Genomic DNA, 23782 nt, shown 5'->3' on the forward strand with positions numbered 1-23782 from the left:
TCTGTCTGTCAGGGGTGTGAAAAAAACCATCCCACTACCCAGCATAGTTATGGCAGTGTAGACAAAGCTATGTCAGCAGAAGAATGTTTCCGTCAACAGAACTCACTTTGTTCAAGGAGGTAGTGTTCCTACATCAACAGAAAAATCCCTTTCTTTGGTGTAGGCTGCGTCTACACTATGGAGTTATGCCAGGATGGCTATGCCGGTAAAATGTCCCTAATGGAGACATAGCCTTAATCGTTTTGGTTTCAGGAAGGAAAGGGGTTAGGATTCTATTTTTGTCCTGGCGGTGGTTTAATACTGAAATAAACCTCTCTTTTTTTAAGAAAGCTTTGGTAGCTTTTCTAGAAATAAGTGAATGTTTTAGCAGCTCAATCAGGCACCCATTGAAGTCAATATTTGGACTCCCATAGACTTCCATGGGTATTTAATTGGACCCTGTGGTAAGTTGGAGGTAGGGAATAGTCATAAATCTTTTCCAGCATGAGTAAGGTCCCATCACAAGTTAGTCGGAGGAGAAATGTTCTGAGACATCTGCGTGTGCACGGAATCTTGCCTGACGTGCGTTCAGAGAAAATAATATATTTAGATCATAATGGGAATTTGCTCTTTTGTCCTCAAGGGAAACTATTCTATTGGGAAACAATAAGTAAGTCAATTCCACATGCCTCATTTTCTACTTCCTGTTTTTTTCCCTAGGTGATACAGCAACTGCTCATGAAAGGTTGGAATTAGCAGTGAAATGGTATATAAATGCACAAGACAAAGATGACAAATAATAAGAGATTCTCCAGCTGCTTGTGCAAATCCACCTAATATTTACCTTATAGCAATCTCCCCTTTCCTATGTTGAAAAAGTAAATTATTTGTCACAGTGTCCTCCTGAACTCCCCCTATGTAACTTAATTTTCTCTGCTGGGCTTGTTTCTGAAAGCTCTCTCTTTTGATTGCTGTCCCCATCTGAGATATTTCAGGCTAATGAGAAAGTGTGGTTGTTTTTACCTCAGAAGTGATATTTCTTTTCTATGGAAGAATTTCACACAATTGAATGCAAATAGAAATCTGAGCAGATATCTCTGCTAAGCTGCTTTTAAAAAACAGAATTAGCCTAGTAAAGAACTTGCAAGTATAAGCTGTGCATTCTGTGAGCATAGCCTGATTGTGAAGTTTTGTTAAAATGTTCTCTGTCTGTGCGTATTTGCAAAAATAGCAACTTAAGGAATCATAGAGCTGTTGGGCTTTTCACAACAGAAACTGTTACAAGACTGAACACAGCAATTTCCCCTTCCCTGCCCTAAATACACTAGAAAATGATCACAAATGTAGGGCCCCATCCTGCAAACACTAATTAATGTGTGCAGTACTTACTGTGGTGGGTGGCTCCATTAAAGGCATAGGCACTGTTGCCATAGTAAGCACTACACCTAGTAGTAAATGCTAGCAGGATTGACTTCCATGTCATGGTTACAAATGAAAATACAGTACAGGTTTTCTACTGTAATAACTGTATTATGGGGAATCCAAACAAGAGTTGTGCTGGCCATTTTCCAAGAGCCAGAGGGCCATGTTTAATTGCATAAAATGTATCATGCTTAAGTGCCTCATCTTTAATATGAGATACACCCTCCTATACAGAGACTACAGGTCTACTCAGATGAAGATGGAACACTGCATGCTGAGTTCTGGCAGTACAGGCTGTATTATAGAACTCAGTGTTTGGACACTGGATTACGCTTCGCCAACTCCTGATTAACTAAAACTATATTGAACTGCTTACAAATTTAAGGGATAATAAATAATAATTTTTTCTGGCATATCTGGAGATAGCTACCTGCTGAGGAAGAAATAAATAAATTGGCAGTCTGCCAGGAGAAAAAAATATGTAAGTCTTGCATAATGGTAAATTTTGATTTTAAGCAAGAAGATTCCTGTATTATGTAATTATCTTTTTGTGTGCCCATCTCTGTGGCATCTGGGCACATGACCTATGTTAACATCAACATGTTAAAGTATATTACCCACAGCAGATTCAATGGCAATGCCTACTGGAAGTTCCATGTCAGCATTTTAGTTTGTCAATATCTTAACTAAACAGACACCATTTTAGGTTGATCTCATAAACTTACAGTATAGCATTTTAATGTCTAAGTATATGGAAAGGTTTTTATTGATAGCTCTACCACTTTAAATTGTATTTTTAAGGTAGAAATGCTCTCTAATCTTCCTGATATTGTTCAGATTGTACCTGGAAAATGCTTAACTGCCCTGCACTTTTGATAAGTTTATTAACTATTAGCTTGGAGGAAAAAATAAATGAGGAAGTGGGAGACATTTTGAAGATGGTGACCAGCTTTATTAATCATTAATATTTATTACTGCAGCACTTAATGGCTCAGCTGACAACAGGTGCAATACATGCATATAGTAAAAGGTAATTGCTGTGCCAAAGAGCTAGCAGTCTAAAGAAGACAAACAGGTGAAAGGAAGGAAGTATGACTGTAGAACCTCTGAGTTACGAACATCAGAATTACAAACTCACCAGTCAACCATACACCTCATTTGGAACCAGAAATACACAATCAAGATGCACCAGAGACCAAAAAAAAAAAAAAAAAAAAGCAAATACAGTACTGTGTTAAACATAAACTACTAAAAAAATAAAAGAAAGGGAAAGCAGAATTTTTTTTTCTTCATAGTCAAGTTTCAAAGCTGTATTAAGACAATGTTCTAATCTATTGTAAACTTTTGAAGGAACAGCCATAATGTTTTGTTCAGAGTTATGAACCAACCTCCATTCCGGAGGTGTTCGTAACTCTGAGGTTCTACTGTATCTCCATGCTATCAGCTGAGGAATGAAGTGATATAGGAAGTCTGTGACAGAGCCATGAGTTGAATCCCCAATCCAGTGCCTTAGCCATGGGACCATCCTTCCTCTCTGAGGAAAATTCCTTTCGTAATATTTTTCAGATTGTACTTGGTAATGGCTTAATTGCTCTGCATTATTGAGAGCAATATGTTGGTTAAGCATCTCTGTGGGCAAAATTCAGAGAAGTGTTGAATACCCACATCCTCCTTTGAAGTCAGTACCTCTCAGGACCCTACATTGGTGCTCTTTTCAAGAGCACTAACAAGGCCTGTTAGTGTTTCTTTTTCAATCTGTCAGTTAGGTGAAGACCTGGAGTAGATGTGATTTATTAGCTAGCTCCAAGACAGATAGCATCACAAATCTCATCCAGGCTCCAGCAGTTGAAGTTGCCAGAGCTTTGTAGTTTGCCACATGAAATCCACATAAATCTGACTAGATTTTTCTGGTTAATTTTACTAAATGAAATTGCTGAAGTGACTGTCGTGGAGTGATTAACAAAGTCTGTAAATCTGAAGTATAAAGGGGACGGGGAATGAATCAATACTACTGTATTTGTGAAACAGAACAAAATAAAACTTAAACTATGATATAGCCCAATCTAAAATAATTGCTCTTTGTCACCAGCATTGCCATATTGTTTGCGCTGTAACAATGAGAGATCCATTTCATTTTTCTGATATGCTCTGCCATTAGTTATCTCGTGAGTTCTAAGGAAGGATAGTAATGGGGGTGTGTGTGTGCATATGCATCTGGTATTTATAGAAGACTTTTAATGGTGCTAAAAACTGATTTGCTCAGCGTTCCTCAAAGCTGCAGTGGTGTTTTTTGTTAGTAATCCTATAAGGAGGGTTGGCGGTTTCCAAAGTAATTAGAACCTTAGAGCAAATAAACACCAAATGAACCCTCTTCTTTTGAAGTCAGTTTTTTTTTAAACAGCCCTGCTCTGCTATAATTATGTACCAGTCATTATAACATTAAAAATCATTTTAAGTGAATGAATGCTATTTTTTTTGTTGTTGTTCCCTGCTAATTATGAACTAATTATAGTTTAGGGTAGCCTTCTAAAAATTTCATCTCATTATAATAGAGCCATTGGCTCTGATTGCGTCAGCCTTGAGCCTGCAGAGAAAGAAGCAGCTCAAAGTTTTATCAGTCTAGGCTGACTCAGAAATGGCTAATGGGTATTCTGGTGGCTTGTACTACACCCTTAGTTACAAAGAGTTAATAGACACTTTGGTGTAACTCATGTTCATTTAATGAGTGGGCAACAAGTTATATAATGTGCTGCATTATCTCATATCTGTGAGCCATAAAGGAGGACAGTGACAGAGACATCACCTCTAACGTAGGGAGGTAATTGCTCTTCACTGTGAACACTGCTGAAGAAGTCAATCCTTCCTCTCCCATTAATAATGTTAGCAGAACTAAATATGTATCAGTTACATCTATGCAAGCAAATACAAATTAAGGACAAATTAGGTATAAGAATGAAAAAGCCCAGCTTGCCTCTCAGATCCCAGCTTTCGTTTTCAAGGTTGGCAGTTAGAAAAACCAGTCGTTTTACTTATCAACTGAACATATGCAATCAGGAGTACCTGAGATAAAATAAACATGGAAACCTGCAGTGACACTTATTTTTAATAGACTTATTTTTCAGAATAGAATACATGTAAAACTTTAGCCTTCAAACTCCTGCACCTACATCATCTTAGTGCCAAATTCCCTCCTACCAAGAGCTATCTGTAGCTGGCAAGCACTGTGGGACTAACCTGATATTTTCACCTAAATGGTACAGACAGATATTTATAGATACACTGTAGCCTTATGTGCTTCTAATATTTGTGAAATAAAACTCAAAACCTTTTCAATATATATTGTGATAGACCCAGGCCAGTTGGGTACAGCAGAAGGCAGATATACTGGCCACTGGATTAACAGTTTTCTGTTCCCTGACTGACCAGAGCAGGGGCTGCTCCAGGCTAATGAGAACACCTGACTCCAATTAACCTGCAAAGAGTCAGGTGAGGGCATTAAGCTAATATGACCACCTGACTCTAATTAAGGCCCCGCTGATACTATAAAAAGGGCTCACTCCAGGCAGGCAGGGGAGAGCAAAGGGTGAGGAAGTGCGGCTGAAGGGCTGGTTAATGAAGACACCCTCAAGTTATAGATAAGGAAGCCCTAAGGTAAGGGTGAAGAAGGGAGAAACAGGAGAGCTGTGGGGAAGTGGCCCAGGGAAATGTAGCAACTCTGGCAGTGAAAGGTTGGCTGCCAACAACTGCTACCATTAGGGTCCCTGGGCTGAAATCCAGAGTAGAGGGCGGGCCCGGGTTCCCCCCCAACCCACCACTACAGGAACACCTCCTGGGAGGGGAAGTCAGGCCCCTGTCAGGATAGGAGGCTAAACTGTTCTAAAACAAGCCCTAGGGACAACAGAAACTGGGGGAGTTCTCTCACCAACCTCCTTGCTGGCTTATGATGAAAAGGGCTCAGTAGACTGTAACCCTGGCCCTAGAGAGAGAAGGGAGGGTTCGTGGAGGGTCACAGAGAGCCACTGAGGCTAGCATATACCGCCTAGAAGCGCAGGACCCGCGGGGACAAGGTCAGAGCTCTGCCACAATATTTTTATAGTGTTGCCTGTGGTGAGAATTTTTTGTATTTTTTTAAAGCGAGAGACTTAGATCTAGCAAAAGCAATTTGCTGGAACAACATTTACTGGTTCCCAACCAGTTGCCACATAGAGATCCTTGAAGTGACTTTGAATACATTAAACTCATCATATTCTATCCTAGAGTATGTTTCTCTGACTCAGGTTCGTAAATGCAACTTAGGGCTTCTCTATCCAGGGAGTTATTCCGGAATAGCTATGTGACAGACTGAGAATATCCTGCTATATCCTTGACTAGGGTTTCTCAAACATCATTGCACCGCGACCCCCTTCTGACAACAAAAATTACTACAAGACCCCAGGAAGGGGGACTGAAGCCTCAGTCCCCGCCTCCTCCTCGTCCTGGGGGGCGCCGAAGCTTGAGGGCTTCAGCCCTGGGCGGTGGGGCTTGGACTTTGGTTTCAGCCCCAGGGCCCAGCAAGTTTAACAGCCCTGGCAACCCCATTAAAACGGGGTCATTACCCACTTTGGGGTTCCGACCTACAGTTTGAGAACCATTGTCCTAGATACACCTTATGGAATAAAGATAAACCTTATTGAATTGGGTTTGGTGCCTATGAGGTCCATAGTACTGAAAATACAATTGTTTATGTGTGATTGTAGGATTGTATGCAACTTTACTAGGGACTTGACTAATATAAATGTTAGGAACTTCAGAGGACTTTTTGGGACAATGCATGTAAAGTGGATTTTCTAGAAAATGTCTGGTGCGTGAGGGGATGACCCAGTTCAAATCCACTCTTTTGAAACTATGCCCAGGGGAAGAAAGTCAATGTCTATTAATTACCGGCTCCTGGAAACTGCAGATCAATGACCCCTGAACTGTATAAAGGGCAGACTACACATGTTATGAAAGTGCTAATTCTGAGCTGAGGCTGTGATGAACTTATGACTACAAAGGAAACCCTGTGATGGGGTGTTCAAAGACTGCTCCTACCAGAGCCCATGTTAGAGTTTGGGTGATGTCTAGTACGCTTATTAGCATGTGTGTAGGTTCTTTTATTGTTTTCAATATGTTTTCTCTATAATGCTTTTTATCTTAAGAATAAAGTAGGCTTGTGTAGGAAGTGCTGTGTGGTGTCTTGTAGCTATAGCAATTATGCCTGTTAACCATCTCTGAAGAGAAAGCAAGCAGGTGCCCTTGGGCAAGCTGTGTGTGCTTCAACGTGAAGGCAGAGAGCTGTGCTGCCTGGAAATACCCCAGTCAGAAGGGGGAGAAATGTAAGTATCCTCCCAGAAAGGCACTGGCTGGAGAGCCAGAAGCCTGCGAGTGGGTGCCCGTCCTTGCTAGACCACTGAGAGGAAACACAGGTGCAGTGCCCTGACCTCTGACAAGGTATTCTCTCTGTGTGCGGGCACTCTTATTCCAGAAGTCTGAATCCACTTCCAAAGCAAATTAAGTCAATTCAGAATAAGGTGCTTTTATTCCAGAATAAGATTGTCCACTCCTGGAGTAAATCAGGAATAGTGTATCTGCTTTAAATTCACATTCTACCTAATTGCAGATGAACGTCTATGTGTAGACAAGTCTTTAGATAATCCACGAGACCGTTTGCATCTTAGATATTTTTGCTTTTGCAACATTAACGGCTTTAATCAAATCTTTTAGATTTGCACTTGTATTCTAGATTACAGTGTGTATTCTGTGTGTCACCTTCGGCATAAACTCTGTATTCTATTTTGTCTGTCTTACCTCTCAGATCCAAAATGGCATCTGCTATAGGAAAGGTTTGGATATGTATCATGAAATAGAGTAAAAGGTATTTGGTAATAGCTTATTGACTAATATGTGCTTGTGCTTAATGCTGAGTCCTTTACTGATAAATTTGTGCTGGGTAAGAGTGAAAATAATTTTTAAAAAAAGCTTCTTGAGAGGCTAGATCAGGAATTTCTCTCTAAAACTCCTCTTGCTGCTGCAGAAAACTTGACATCTGCTGTTTATATTTTTGCTGAATGGAGAGTTTCTGAGCATGAGGCCTTTCTACACTACAGGGGAAATTCAATCTAAGCTACACAATTTCAGTTACGTGAATAGAGTAACTCAAATCGACGTAACTTAGATCTACTTACCGCGGGGTCCACACTATGCGATGTCGACAGGAGAGCAATCTGCAGTCCATTTAGCGGGTCTTCACTAGACCCGCTACATCGACCACCGACGCATCGATCACCGCTTCTCGATCCCCGAGTAAGTGTAGACAAGCCCTTAGAAAAAGACATGCTTCGAGGACATATATTGGTTCCTGTGTACCCAAAAGGAGGGGGAAATCCATTTGGCGATTTCAGCTTTCCAAAGGAATGGAACAGCTGGTGTGAAGGTCCTAAAATAGTGCATTGGTCCTTCATGAAGCAAATCCCACATATATGACTGGAATGGGATCCTGATTGTTATCTCGTTTGGCTACATCTAAGAGAGATGAAGTAAAGCAGAAGTAGTGAGATTTTCCAGACTTTTTTTTTTTTAAATGGGGCTATCAGCTAATTGCCAGAGAAACACACACATACATACTTGTAGAGAGTGGACAAAAGAAAATAACTCAGATTCATGGGTGGAGTGCAGAGAATAAGTAGTCCATAGGAAAGCTGATGATGACATTTTCTCCAGCAAAAAAAAAAAAAAAAAGAGGTAAATATGAATTGCTCTGTTCTTGTTAACTTTACTTGCTCTCAATAACATACTAAAATTTGAACAACTTGAATGTGATTAACAACAAAGGGGAGAAAAAACTACAGATTTGTGTTTCATTGTGTCCCTTGGATTTATTTCTTATGAATGTCAATTGTCCGTATTGATGAGAGATTCTAATTTGAATTATTGTCCAGTGATGGAATATACCAGTGTGCCACCCAATTCTAGGCAGGACTGAGACTAACAGAACACAATTATTTACTCGGGGAGGGATAGCTCAGTGGTTTGAGCATTGGCCTGCTAAACCCAGGGTTGTGAGTTCAATCCTTGAGGGGGCCACTTAGGGATCTGGGGCAAAATCAGTACTTGGGCCTGCTAGTGAAGGCAGGGGGCTGGACTTGATGACCTTTCAAGGTCCCTTCCAGTTCTAGGAGATAGGATATCTCCATTAATTAATTTATTTATTTAATTTATATTGTTGCAGAAGTTTTAAAGCTAACATAATGGGATTGTTAATTAGAGGTTCCAACAATGTCAGAACATAGATTCAGCAAAGACATCTGTTATCCTCTGCACATCAGTGGAAGAATAATAATTAAAAAGTTAGATGTTTATAAATATTTAACATTTTTTTCTCTCAAAGGATGAAATTCACCCTTTGCAGAAGAGCAGTACATGGGACATTTAAACAGGGATGAATTTCAGTGATCATGCAGACTCTGAAGACCCAATATGCTTTTTGGGGAGGAGGGGTGATTTCCAGCAATCGCTATCATAAAAGAAAATCAGACAGTGATATGCTGCCCACATTTTACTTAAGGGCTCTCGTAAAGAAATGTGCTGTAGGCAAGAAGTGTGAGGAACATAATACACTTTCTTACAACCACAAGCCGGGAGAGTAAACAAATTATATGAACATGCAGTTTGCTAGAGATGTTTATAATTTGTTCCTGAACAGTACTTTCAGTTGGATAGTTTGAGCACTATATTTAGGATGTGTGCTTGGAAGGGTAGGGGTGGGGTTTGAAGACCAGGGATATCATCTTTGGGGAAATTATGAAAAATACCTACCATTTTTATGGGGTCTCAAGCTTTCCAAAGGATGCGCTCTTCAGAAGTATACTTATCAGCCGAGAGATAACTCCTCTCTGGGGTGGCCTAGCAGTTTCCCGAGAGGACATAAAATAGAGGTGAGAGAGTGAAATCACCTGAAAAGTCTCTTTAATTGGGTGGCACAACTTTAACAGGAATTCCCCCAAAGCTCCCTCTAGCCTGTTACTGAATGAGACCTAAACAAGTATAAACTTTGCCTTTTTTTCTTGAATATCCTGATCATTTTGACACACTGGTTCCATATGAAGCACCTAATTGTGCACATCCATGCTCTGCACCTTGCAGGATTTGGGCTTAATAGGCATTATTTCTGGTGTGCCGCACCTGACTGCTCACTTGACAGGGCCCCGCCAGTTTTCCAATGGATCTATCTACAGTCTCTGCAGTAGTCAGGAAGTGTGCTTTATGGAAAAGAGTGAGGAAAACTCTTTATTGTGCATAAATAATAAGTTCAACACAGAGCATCATACAGTATTAGTTTATCTTACTCCCATAGGAAAGGTAGGATAGCGTGGAAAAGAAATAGAACCACTACAATTTAATTGGCTTTTTGTCTTGTTTTTTTAGGATCTTCTGTATAATGTGTTGCAAGCATTTTCTTTAATGGTGGCATGGAGCATCCTGTTAAATAGACTGGCTGCTCAGCTAAATGACCCTGAAGTGGGTCTGCAATTAGTGAAGGAACAATAGCCAGAGAAATTCATGTTGCACCTGACCAATAATACAACAGTATATCCAACCAGATGATACACATGCCATGATAGTGTCAACTGGGGGCAAACCTTCCAAAAAGAACACACTTTAGCATAGCAAAACTGAACCAGCACTATCGTCTCTTGTTTTTTCCCTCTTTCTTGTACTTTTGTGTCTTATCCCTTTCTGAGGCATCTGCAACTTCTATTCAAATTTCATTAGTGCTTTAGATTGCTGTGTAAATCAGGGACCCTAAAGAAGATAATCAAGGACTGATGGGTTTTGGTAGGAGCACTACACTATGCAGAAGTGATGCAGGTAGTAGACCCAATGGTCACTTTTCCTAGGATATCTGTTAGAGCTTGAGGGAAATAGAATCATGACGAGAGACTAAAAGAATGAAGAAAGTCTTGTACCATGCTGATACCACCCTGTAACACCATGGTTCATTTTAATTAGGTGGAAGGGATAGGGTTAAGAACAGAGTAGGTCAATGTCCAGGAGCAAGACAATGGAATACTTCATGTTCTATTGAGCAATCCCAAAGGTGTTGCAGCCAGTAATCAGAAGAAAGCGCAACAACCTGGTCATTCACAAACAAAACAACCTCCTGTTTACCATTATCATTCTGTTGTCACCTTTTTCTATTTAATGTCTATCATAAATTGTTCCATTTTATAATGTTGTCCATGTGTTTGAGCAGAGAGGAAGGATACACTTAAAGCATCAGACAGGGATCCTGACTCTGCACAGGTTTCTTAAGTAAATCACTTAATCTTTTTAGCTGAGTTTTGACAAATGATCATGTTATTTAGTTGTTGCACTGTTAGAGATAACTACCTACCTGCCTCACAGGGTGTTTTGAGGCTTTGAGTATGTCTTCACTGAAGAATTAACTTGAGTCACAGGCACTGACTTCCATTTTTCTGTGTGGGTGCTCCACTCCTGCTCCACCCCAAGTCCCCACCCTACTCCACTTCTTCCCCCAAGGTCCCACCCTTCGCCCCGCCTCTTTCCGCTCCCTTCCCCCAGGACCTGCCACCGAACAGCTGATTTTTTTTCCCCAGAGCACTCGTGGAGTTGGCACCTATGACTTGAGCTATCTACACTCAAGTTACTCCTCTTGAGTTAGCCTACCTCAAGGGAGAGAAGCCACACTGCAAAATAATACTAAAGTTATTGTGTCCACATTGGCGCTGTACTCACTTGTGTGGCACTAAGACTTCTGAGGGCATATCCCATGATTTTTAGCATTGCACTAAGCTGAGCTCCACTCACTGTTTCATAGTGCATTGTGGGAGAACTTGCCTACCCTTTCTGGGCACATGGGGCAGTTGTGGGAAGACATTGGAGGACTTGCAACAGGCGAATGGTGCTAGCCTGTATCTACTCTTCAAAGGGGTCATGTTAGCAGGTGACAAGTTGTGCTCACTCACTCTTTAGCCTCTACCTTTCTGAGATCAGCCAACTCTAGTTAAAAGCATCACCATTCTTATGTTAAGGGGTTTTGTGTGTAGACAGAAGTCAAGGTAAAGGGTAATGCTTGAGTTAGCACTTGAGTTAACTTTGCAGTGAAGACAAGCCTTTTGTTTGTTATTAAGGTACTCTGAAATTTCTAATGGAAGGGCTGCAAAGTATAAAAGTTATATAACTGCTGAAAGACATTACTTTGGTAAAGTAGTTTAAGATCGTAAGAGCACATTCTACTAACTTCTTGATTCCATGTCCTCCTCTTCTCAATCTTCTATCGGTTGTTTGAGTTGATCAGTCACACAGATAACTCTTTCTGTCTTCTCAAGGCCACTAGCATCTTTGATACTCTGGACTTCTGCCAGTGTTTCCAAAGGAAGGAGTTGGAGGGCATTTCCTCTATTATGCAGACCTCTGAACCCCATCTTTCAAGTTCCAAAAGTCTTTTAGTAGTAGATCGTGCTTTTTTTTAATGAGCCTCGTTATACCTAATTTGTTCAGCTTTGTGTGAGCTGCCATATGGCATCAATGGATACCCAGTGAAAATGTATTTATTATCTCATAAAACATATATAAAGATGTCAAATGCACATAATTAAAGGAATTCTCTTTGAGATATATTCTTATCAATTAACCACCTGGAGTTTCCTGGCCAAATCTTAATCAGTTCGCTGACGGAGGACATATTGAAGATGTATGCGTCATGAGTCAAGCTGGGAAATAGAGCAAACATATTGGTGGTGCTATTTCAAGTGTCACAGAGACAGGATCACAGAACCTGTATGTTCTTATTGTGGAAAAGCTATCTATCTATTTCTGTCTCCTTGAGAAATCACTGCCAGCACAATGGGGAACATTAGCAACACAGAAATCTTCCTTCCCTCTCAGCTGGGGTTGATGATAGTGGGAACTTCAGATCTAAAGAGGGTGACCATATTTCCCAAAGGCAGTACGGGCCACCGCCTGGGGCTAGCCCGAGCCCTACCCACTGCATGGGACTAGCTAAACCCTCCCCACCACACAAATGGGGCTGGCCTGAGCCGCTTGACTGGGCGCCCCTTCCCACACGGAGCTGGCACTGCTGCTCACTTGAGCCCTGCCTCCCCCCCCCCCCGTGTGTGGGGCTGGTGTTGCCACTTATCCCCCCCACCCCCGCACGTTCATCTGCACCCTGCTTTTTGACAAAAGTGGGCATTAGTCCTATTTGCTCTTGCCAACTGATCAAGTTGGCAAGAGCAAATGGGACAAATGTCCACTTTTGCCAAAAAAAAGTTGGGACGGCTGAGACAGGACTTAAAAAGGGGATTGTCCCGGCCAAAATGGGACGTATGGTGACTGTATGTAAATCTTGCTCCTGTTGAACCCAATGGCAAATCTCCCATAGACTTTAATCAGACCAGGATTTGGCTTTCAGTGAGTAAGAAATTTTAAAGGAATCCCATCATTCCAGGTCTCACTTTGCTAAAAGGATGATCCATCCATTACCTTCCCCAAGATTTGGGGCAGCTGGATTTCCAGTTCAACCCTTTTTCTGAAATGCATGACTTTCCTTCATTCTCCACTAGCTTGCGGAAGATCATAGATTCCTTCACATTTCTTAGCATTGCACTAAGCTGAGCTCCACTCATTGTTTCATAATGCATTGTGGGAGAACTTGCCTTAGCATGGCACTAAGAAACCAACAGAACTCCATTGGCCATCACCTACAGTCCTCAGCTAAAACCTCTCCAACGCATCATCAGTGATCTACAACCCATCCTGGACAACGATCCCTTGCTTTCACAGGCCTTGGGAAACAGGCCAGTCCTTGCCCACAGACAACCCGCCAACCTTAAGCATATTCTCACCAGCAACCACACACCGCACCATAACAACTCTAACTCAGGAACCAATCCATGCAACAAACCTCAGTGCCAACTCTGCCCACATATTTACCATCACAGGACCTAATCAGATCATCCACAACATCACCGGTTCATTCACCTGCACGTCCACCAATGTAATATACGCCATTATGTGCCAGCAATGCCCCTCTGCTATGTACATCGGCCAAACTGGACAATCCCTACGTAAAAGGATAAATGGACACAAGTCAGATATTAGGAATGGCAATATACAAAAACCTATAGAAGAACACTTCGACCTTCCTGGACACATAATAGCAGATTTAAAGGTAGCCATCCTGCAGCAAAAAAACTTCCGGACCAGACTTCAAAGAGAAACTGCTGAGCTTCAGTTCATTTGCAAATTTGACACCATCAGTTCAGGATTAAACGAAGACTGTGAATGGCTAGCCAACTACAAAAGCAGTTTCTCCTCCCTTGATGTTCACACCTCAATGGCTAGAAGAGGGCCTCATCCTCCCTGATTGAACTAACCTCGTTATCTCTAGACTGATTCTTGCCTGCATATTTATACCTGCCTCTGGAAATTTCCACCACATGCGTCTGACGAAGTGGGTATTCGCCCACGAAAGCTTATGCTCCAATACATCTGTTAGTCTATAAGGTGCCACAGGACTCTCTGTCGCTTTTTACAGATCCAGACTAACACGGCTACCCCTCTGATACTTCACATTTCTGCTCACCTTAAATTCTCTTTTGAGGTCAGTCTTGTGCTACAGATCACAGCACAAGAATCCAAGAGTGCATTTGCACATATTAAGGCAGTGAGATCCCCTTCCCAGCTTTCCACAAAGCACAGTTCTGATTAGGCATGACCACTGGTGGACTGCAGTCTTAGATCTTCTGCTATAAGGCAGAAATATTGTGGATGTTCCGCATGGAGAGATCCATCATTCAAGTTTAAGCATCTTGATTCTGGAAATATGATTTTTTTTTTTCCCTCACACCCACCCGTGACCCCACCTACACACTCACTCACTTGCTTCCCATTTGGGGTCAAAAATTAAACTTATTTCTAGGGCCTGATTTTTTTTTTTCAGATCCTGGCTTATACTTGTGCCTATGTAACATTGCATACAAAAAAACACCCGAGTGGCCAGTTTCCAATGTTAATCTCTTATGCCTGGGTTTACTGGAATTTGTGCACAAATTCTATTGCCTATGCTGCAGATATAATCTAGCCCTGCATATGCAGGTATTGACACTGGAATAGTGTGTGCTTAAGTGGAAGCTGAGTTGGGGCCTCTCTGAAAAACTGGATTTAAATGTACTGTGATGCACTGACACTGATTTGTGTCTGTACCACAATTCAGTGCTCTCTTGTGAAAAGGTTTGATAATAACTAATCACCGTTAGAGAGTGCCTTTTCTCTTTGCCATTGTTACTTTTAACACAGAGCCTCAAATTCAGCAAGTGCACCAAGGAATATGTGGGGTTGTTACCTAGTAACAGATAGCCTTGTGAACTGGAAAGTGATTTGAACTAGTTTAGTGTTAAGTTTTTGCAGGTAGAAGAACAGTCTGTGTTTGTGGGTGGCAGGGCTATAAAATTTGGAGAGGCCTGTGACCTAAGAAGAGAGAACGATTCTGTCTTCCCTTTAAAAGTACAAAAGAGATCAGGAGTGGTGGGATGTTACCTCAAGTTCTTCACCAAAATAGTATGAAAAGAATTAGGTTTATTTAGTTAAAATGGGGTCATCTTTGGGTTTAGACAAGAGAACACTAAGGTCGCAGTTTGAAGGTGCCTTACTTGTGGTAAATTATGTAAATATCACACATCATTGCTGGATTTACTATCAGTGCTTCTAATTTAGGGTTCAAATCTTGATCTTAATTAACCAGGCTGTACATCGCTGCATATCTTGTAAAAATAGCTACAGCTCTTGTGTGCACATTCCCAGAGACAGGCTGATTTTATTTACAAGACTGCAGGCCTGTGTATCAGAGACAGGATTAAACCCTTGGGACTTCACTTGGAGAGTAAACTCTCTTCGACTTCAGTGAGCGTTTCTGGTGCTCAGCGCCTCTACAAATCAAGCTGCTAGTATATTAGTTAGACCTTCATATTCTACCCCAATAATTGCATGTTTCCTCATTCTTGAACAGCTTTTAAATAATCTGGATGCATGGAGTAAACTGAGACAGTTGGCCAGTTTATTCGCCAGTTTAGTCTTTGGAGAGACTCTGGCCACTGTTTTTCAGATATATATATTTTTGAAACTAGGAACCTAAATCCATATTTAGACATATAAGTAAGTGACCTCGTTTTCAGCGGTACGGACTCCCTGCAACTCACCCTTAGACATAGTATGTAGACAGTGAATGTCCACAAGGCACCTGGGAAGGTAGACACACGCATGCTAACTCTGCTTGAGCTAGTGTGCTAAAAATAGCAGGATGGTTGCAGCAACCAGGGTTGTGGCTCAGGCTACCTGCCTGAGTACTAGCCTGCCCACAGGGTGGCTCTATGTATTTTGCTGCCCCAAATACGGCAATCAGGCAACCTTCAGCAGCATGCCTGTGGGAGGTCTGCCGGTCCCGTGCCTTCGGCGTACCCGCTGCCAAATTGCCGCTGAAACCGCGGGACCGGCGGACGTCCTGCAGGCATGTCGCCGAAGGCTGCCTGACTGCTGCCCTCATGGCGACCGGCAGGCCGCCCCCCGCGGCTTGCCGCCCCAGGCACACACTTGGTGCGCTGGTGCCTGGAGTCGCCCCTGCCTGCCCAACCCCCGGGGTATGTACTCGAATGGCTAGTCCTAGCTGCCACCCGTGCCACCACAGCCACCCTATTTTTAGTGTACTAGCACACGCCTGCCTTCCCGCACTGGGAAGCATACTCTCAGCTGCTGTGTGTAGGCCTGGCTTAACATGAGTAATTGGACGTGAGTGAGGCCTCATTTCTTGGGAAACAGGATTTGGGAGGTAAATGGCTCAGCAGGCTGGAAACAGAATGTTTTTACTAGCTATGATAAGGTGTGGGGGGGACACACTCAGAGAACCATTTACAATGGACAAAGTAACAATGGATAAAATAAGGCTGGAATGTAAGATGAGGTAAAGACTAAGTCGTGCATGCAGAGTACATGGACAGAGCATGCTGTCCAGGGATTGGCTCCTACAAAGTAACCAAGTCAATCCCAAAATGTGTTAGTGCAATGTGATGTGTAAATGCATATAGAAGAAGAAGGTTTCTGTGTAATTTTGGATGAGTGGTATGCCTCACTCCCATCCCCTACACTTCAGTCTGATCACCTCAGCTTAGCTTTGGTGTATGCCAAATAAAGGAACCTGAGTGACAAGACTGGAGTCGGACTGAATTCTTGAGGAACCGAGGGTCTTGAAGGAGTCCCCACATGGTGATGCTGTGACTTGGATTCCCAACACTGTGTACACATAGTCTAAATGGGAGTAAGAGGGGATCAGCATCTCTGAAGATCCGGCCACTTACTCAACTGCCTAAATATAGATTTTAGGTTCCTAAATTTAAGCACCCAAGAAAAAAACTTTGGTCTCTGTGCACTGCATCGAGTGAGGGCAGAATACACTGAGTAGATCCCAAAGGAATGTGTTGTCCATCCATCATTGCTATTAAAGTATTTTAAAACTATAGACTGTCATCACAGCGGTGCTGGGATTGCTGCTATACCCTCTTTCTTGAAGTGGTAATAAAATAAACACCAAATACATAGCTCCCATGGTTTCCATCACCAGTACCCCCACTATAAAAATTGTTCCAGCACCCCCATCTCATCAGCAAGTACAAAGAAACTGAGGTGTAGCTGAATTAAGTTGTATGCTGCTATGGTTCCAAATGAAGCTACATATTCTGATTTTTGCATATTAATTTTGTGGAAATGTTTGTGCAATCTGTCTACAATGTACCTGATCCCTTTTCTGTGTGGTACACTAGTTTCCTCATTTCTTACTGATGACGAGTAAACTCACTGTTCTGTTTGAGTCAAAATCTGCATTTTCTGTATGCTATTAGTATTTATTATTTATCTGTATTACCAGAGTGCCTCAGAGGCCTACTCATAAACCAGGATCCCACAGTGCTAGGCTCTGTACAAACACAGAACAAAAAGACGATCCCTGCCCCAGAAAGTTTACAATCTAAGTGTAAGACGAGAGGCAACAAGTGAATACAACAAACAGAAATACATGAGACATTAATGGTCAGCATGACAGGCAGTGGTCTCAACATGCTGGCTATCTAATACTTGTCAAGTTTTGACCCACATTTATGAATAGTTTTGGTCAACCCCAAACTGCATTTTTCAGCAAATAAACTATTTGTCTGAAAAAACTTGCCCGGTTCTAATAACAGCAAAGGAGAGTTTTAAGGGGGGATTTGGAGGGAGGACAATTTGGAGATGATTATGGGGAGCTCCTCCCAAGGATGAAGGGCAAAGAAGAAAGTACAAAGGTGTTTGAAAATTTAGCAAGTGGCTGATGCAGGCTGGCATCATTGGCGGAGCAGAGGCAGGAACTGGCATTTGATAGTGAATGAGAGATGATGAGTAGGGTGGGGAGTGCCTTGAACGGGAAGACAAATAGCTTATGTTTAATTGAGAATGGGGGCCAGTGGAGGGATGCAAAGAGAGGAGTAATAAGGTCAAAGTGATGAGGTAGGAAAATGATCGTTGCAGTAGCATTTTGAAAAGATATGAGAGGGACCCGGTGGGATTTCTCCAAGGCCAGAGAAGGGGATGTTGCAGTAAACAAGATATGAGTTGAGTGCCTGGACAAGTGTTTTAACTCTGTGGATGGAGTGGAAAGGCTGAACCAAAGATCGTATGCAAAAGGAATCAGCAAGATGTAGAAATTTTGTAAATCCGTGTTGGATTTCCCATGGCCTTGGTGGTGTACCATTTACATGGTTAGATTTTAAAAGGATTGGGTTGTTAGGCCTCAGATTTTATATACTCCAGATTTTTGGCTCCCCCATTCCAGTCAGATAGCTGTGAATTCCCCATGCCTAGTTCAATCCTTCAGTACAACAGAGTCTCTGTAATTACTTCTGTGCCAGCACTCTCCTGGAGGTCCCTTGTGCAGAGGGCATCTGAAGGGGAAAAAAAAAGGTGGCGGGGGAGGGCATGGCTGGGTGATTGTATACCCCAGTGATCCACAATGGCTGGAACAGCCCCTTAGGGCCAGAGGTACTCAGGTATAAGTTAGATCTCTAACTTACCTAGGACTGGTTTATCCCTGGATCAGGGGAGTGTCAAGATGGCTTAAAGCTACCGATCTTGTGCTGAGTGTATCGTACCAAGTTTAGGGGATCTTGATTTTTATCTATGAAGATGAATGTTCTGTTACCAGTTATCAGTCTGTCAAGTACTTGTTTGCTTTTTTTATAGTAATAATCACTTTAGCATTGAATTAAAATAATTAAATCCCCCCCACTTACTTTAATCCCATTCACACAAAGCTGTGCATGGCTTGTGCTCTACAATGGCAAACATGCACATCTAGATTGAACCGATCCATTTTTCTGCCTAACAACCTCGTCTTGTGTCAAAATTTACAAATCTAATAGACAATCTCAACATTTATTGACTTTCCATAGTAGAGGTCGTTAGGCAACAGCATGACCCTAAACATGGGAGCAATCTAATAAGTGAGTCCACAGTCAGAGAGCATAAGGTGTCCTCTCCTGTTTTGAGTAGGACCTACATGAAATAACATTTTTTATTTAAAAATATAATTAGTTAGACCTAGACTTACAGATAATTAAAAGGAATATTACACAGGCTTAAACAAAAAGGAATTTACTAAAACAGTATGCAAATTTCAAGATAATTAAAATTTGAGGTCTGCCTACTTGGCAGTATCTCTTTAATTGATGCTAAATGTGAGCAGATCAAATAAGTACACTTTCTATTGTGTGTTAGGTTTGTTTTCCCTCTACAAGCTGATAATTGCTAATGGTCCCTTTGAATTATTTTTCTATCTGATCGGTTGGATTTCATCATTAAACTACTTGTCTTCTGGGGTTGGTGCTTACTGGTTGAGTTGGACACACTTAGTTAGTCTTGCATAATAGGAAGGTGATGGGGCACTCATTAAAGAAAATAAGAAGTTATGATATTTACTGGTGACAATGAAGAAGAAGAAAAACATATCCAAAAACACTGATGCTCAATTTGCTAATGAAAGTGAAAGATCAAAGGGAAAGATACCTGGAACTAATAATGTGCAGAAAAAATCTTCAGGGGATTGTGGAATTGGTACTCACTAAGGAGTTGGACCAAATCCTAAGTGTTCAGGTCGGGCCCCAAATGCAGTCAAAACTGGATTTTCTGTAGGGTTTTGAGCTGACAGTGGAAATGGGGAGTCAGTAAAGAGGCCATGCTTCTACACCCATTCTGCTGAGATGAACTGTGGGTCTCTGCACGGGGCATGCTCAAGGAGAGCGAATATGAGAGTGTAGCCTGTTGGTCTGGGCAGAGCATGGCTGTACAAAGCCAAAATCCCTCACGAGGGGAAAGCATCTGTTACTTCTCCCATACCCTGTAGTAATTGCTGTGGCCCAGATGCATACAGTATGGAGGGGCTGAAGATCCTGTGTTTCATGGCTTTTTCAATGCATCCTGCTGAGGACTCAGCTGGCTTTCAGGGAAAGCCACGGAGAACAATTTGAACATTCACATAAATACCAGCTGTCCCTCTGATTCTAATGCTGCCTGTGATAGGGTGGACTAGGGCCAGAGGCCCCCTGCTGGAGGCCTCAGGGTCCTGCCACACCCATCCCAGGAAAGGAGCAGTGGAGAGGTCCTCCAAGCAGGCTAGAGTGGCTGCAGGGAGAGCAGCCAATCAGGGCCAAGAGAGCCCTATAAAAAGGAGCTACAGAGACAGTTAGTTGCTGCTTGGAGCTGGAGAAGAAAGGACTGCATGTCTGGCTGGAAGAGCAACAGGGCCAAAGACAGTCTGCTGGCAAGGACCGGGGGAGCAATGAAGGAGCTTTTGGCTGGCTGTGGGGACTGAGTAAGGGGCTGAGCCTGGGGAGGGCTGCAGGAATATAGTGTCTCCAGGGAGGAAGCCCTGGGGATATGGCCCCATACCAGGGCTGGACTGGTTTAAAGACGTGGACACACCCAACCAGAGGGGCAGCTCGCTAGCGGTGGATGCCGACCCCGTTACACTGCCCTACTAAAGAGTCCTCCTATTCCAATACATTTCAATAAAGGCTAGAGTGTGGCCTTCCCCAGTTTCTTCCTCAAAAGATTGTCATTGCTTTCAGATGTTGAAACATAGATCGTATGTCACAGATAAGGTTGAAATAGTTGCAGCATTTAGAAACAAGTAGGCTTTCCAGGTGACCTGTAAAGCTCTGGAGACAGAACAGAATATAAGTGTAGATCTAGAAATTACAAAAATATTTACATTTTTAAACAAAGCATGTGAAAAATTTGGTTTCTCTTACCTTTCAGGACCCAAGAGATCAAATTTAGTTCTTCCTGTTTTGAATCCTGTGCTTTACACTAATATTGAGTCCTTGAAAGGTTGGGTTCGATCAGCATTTTATAAATCAAGCTGCCTTTGGAGCTATGGTTTGTGTATGGTTTCAAAGTGAAGAGAGAAGTGTTTTTTGCATAATAAAATCACAAAGAGGAAAGTGTGCAATATTTAATGTGTTTAAAATTCACCTGGTCAAAGCTCTGGCACAGGTGCAGAAAATTAATACGAAGAAGTTACATACAGCATACAAATTAAAATCAAGGTCCAAAACTAAAAAGCCCTTTCAAAACTCCGTCCTCCCTGAAACTCAGATTTTCTCACCACAAACTTGTGTCCACTAACTCCCCCTCATCACTTCAGAAAAAGCTTAGGAGAACCGAGAGGAGCCTTGAGACATAAACTGAAGGTCACCAAATCTGTCAGACCAAGAAGGATGGGGGAAATCTGCTCCAATATTGTGGTGTTGATGATTTGCTAGCTGTAACACTCCATTTTGCTTAGTGTAGAACTCACTGAAAAATTTGGAGGCTGATTATAGGAATAAATAGATGTGTGGTGGCGCAGTAGCTGTGTGTGTCTGTTGAAGGAAGGACATTTTAAGTGTATATCTTAAGGAATCCTTTCAAGTCTCCGTCGCCTGCAGAAGTATATTTAGACCTATATGCTAAATGGTGTGTGTAGTTACTTAAGACAAAATGGATGACAAAATGGTAGGTAGGATTTTGAGCTGTTAAGGATGCCTTTTTACTATTATAAGACAAACAGATGTTCAACAAAGAAGCTACATTTTTTGATAGAGAATGTCCTGAGGAGAGAACGTTACATCAGTGCAGTTTATGTAACTGGCTAAATGTGGTATGTTCCCCATTAGGGGTTGATCATCTTGGAGAATAATAATCTGTTCCTGCTACCAAGTAATAGACTTACTGCTTTACTTCAAATGGTAGATAACTGTGTTCCAGAAGGCTCCATGGCAGAGGTTAGGGAGTATGAATAAGAAACTGTCAGTGTGCAAGAAGGATGGAGACCAGCATTAGGTATTAAACTATCTAATTTGAATGTATGACTTTTTAAAATATTAGCAAGGCTTTTTTGGGTTTGTTTGTTTTTTTTTTGTCCTACCCAAAGAGCGTGCCTCAATATCATATAGACAGCCTGAGGTACACACGGGGGTTCAAGTATTCTTCTTATTTTGCTAGCATATGATTCATTAATATGATCCCTGCTACCTGCCTAAGGAAGATTGGTTACATTTGCACCGTTATGCACATAATGGTCTTTCAGCCGTTACTCCAGAGAGTCCACTATTCAGGGGCTTACATAACACTGCCATTAAAATTTGGTTGAAACTCCATATAGAGAGAGACTATCCAGAAAAGTCTCCCCCACCACCATCTTTGCCTTTTCCACTTTTTCTTCCATAGCCAAATAACAAAATATAGTATCGCTTTGAGTATTTTTTGAGCTTCCAAGTTGCAGGCAGAGCTTTCTGAGAGATTTGGACAGTGCTGGAAGATGATTAGTTTTTTTTCTGCTGCTTTCCTTTCTCCATCATGCCCTTCCTGGCCTCCTCTAAACCTATTCGCTTTCCCCCTCTTGTTCCTCTGGTCCCTCCAGAGATGTGTGGCACTTGACAATGTGCAAGTGCCACACATCTGCAAACTGCCAACCTGCTCCTTTCCCTTCCCTGTTCAATCAGCAGCAGTCCCAGCTCTGCCGTGACCAGGTCTTGACCAGGTCAGGCCCCATTGTGCTGGGCACTGTACAAACATAAGCTAAATGACAGTCCCTGTTCCAGAGAGTTTACAGTCTGACAGGTGAAGGAGACAAACAAGAGGTCAGAGTGTTTTAATATAGATGAGCTGTGTGCATAATTCTTATGTATAGTAAGCCATTCAGTAGCAGCAATCAAAGAAATCGCAGCTCACCAGCTACCTAGCCATTGTCAGGTGGCAGATTTCTGTAGGCACTGTGGCAGAGGTGATTTTAAGAAAGCATTTGAAGGTGGATAATATGGTGGCTTTCCAGATCTTGGCACAGAATTCTTTTTGTTTTTGCCTCCTGTTTTTGCAGCTTTGGAGAAAGCATGGAGGTGCTCAGGTGTTGATTTGGGAATCTGTCTGTAAAAATTATGAATTGCATGTGAGATTATGAACTCTAGGTATCTTTACCAAGCTGCAGACTCCATTTTGAAGGTGTAATCTTTTGCTTTCTATATCAGGGGTGCTGGAACAGGGGACGCCAGGGGGCCAAGGCCCTCCCACTTTTTACCAGCTGTAAGGAGTGAGCAGGGGGAAGAGAGGATCAAACAGGGCGGGATCTTGGGGGGAAGAGGTGGTGTGGGATCCAAGCCTTGGGAGAAGAGGCAGGGCAGGGTTTTGGAGGGAGGGGCGCTCTGTGGGTGAGGGCTCAAGGAGAAGGGGAGGCAGGGGTCGGGGGCTCAGGGAAAGGGGCTGCCTAGGGGTTTGGAGGGAAGGGGTGGCACGGGGGTGGGGCCATGGTTTGGGCACCTGTGTTTCCCCCTACTTTTAGGGCGCTTCCGCCGCTCCTATTCTTTATCATCTACTTGCTTCTATTTGGGTTGACATCCCGCCACATAGAGATACAGGGCTGACAATAGTTGACTTTAAGTATCCAATCATTGGAATTCTAGTCACTCTAGACAAAAGACTGGCCCCAACCCAGAGGAACTGGTTTGTTAGAGGAGAGGGAACCTTGGCAACAAAGTCACCTGGCAGGAGTTTGTACTCATGAGGAAAAGCTAGCAAGGTGTCACCTGACAGAAGGGGCTAAGGAGTTTTAAAAGGACAGAAGCTATGCTATTCAGAGGCCGTTTTCTCCAGTCCATGAGGGAGAATCGATCCAGTTGCACATATAATGCCTCATGAGACAGGAGACTCCCTATCTGGACATTGATAGTCCCTAAGAACTCCCAAGAGAAGGGTGAGCTAGAAAGTGAGGAAACGAATGCAGGGCTGT

At 42.4% G+C, this 23782-nt stretch overlaps 1 protein-coding gene across 3 annotated transcripts in view; it reads left to right on the plus strand.

Annotated features, from left to right (window-relative positions):
• Positions 1-23782, plus strand: part of SAMD12 (sterile alpha motif domain containing 12) — a 219729-nt gene that overhangs the window by 153596 nt on the left and 42351 nt on the right. Inside the window, exon 5 of one of the 3 annotated variants that reach the window (XM_054017286.1) lies at positions 700-3758. The exons of the other annotated variants lie outside the window; for them this stretch is intronic. Coding sequence (XP_053873261.1) covers positions 700-779 — 80 coding nt within the window. The 3' untranslated portion in view covers positions 780-3758. Of the gene's footprint in view, positions 1-699; positions 3759-23782 lie in introns of those variants that run through there. 3 annotated transcript variants of the gene reach the window in all.

Source organism: Malaclemys terrapin, chromosome 2 (genome assembly GCF_027887155.1).
Source record: "Malaclemys terrapin pileata isolate rMalTer1 chromosome 2, rMalTer1.hap1, whole genome shotgun sequence".
Lineage (NCBI taxonomy): Eukaryota > Metazoa > Chordata > Testudines > Emydidae > Malaclemys > Malaclemys terrapin.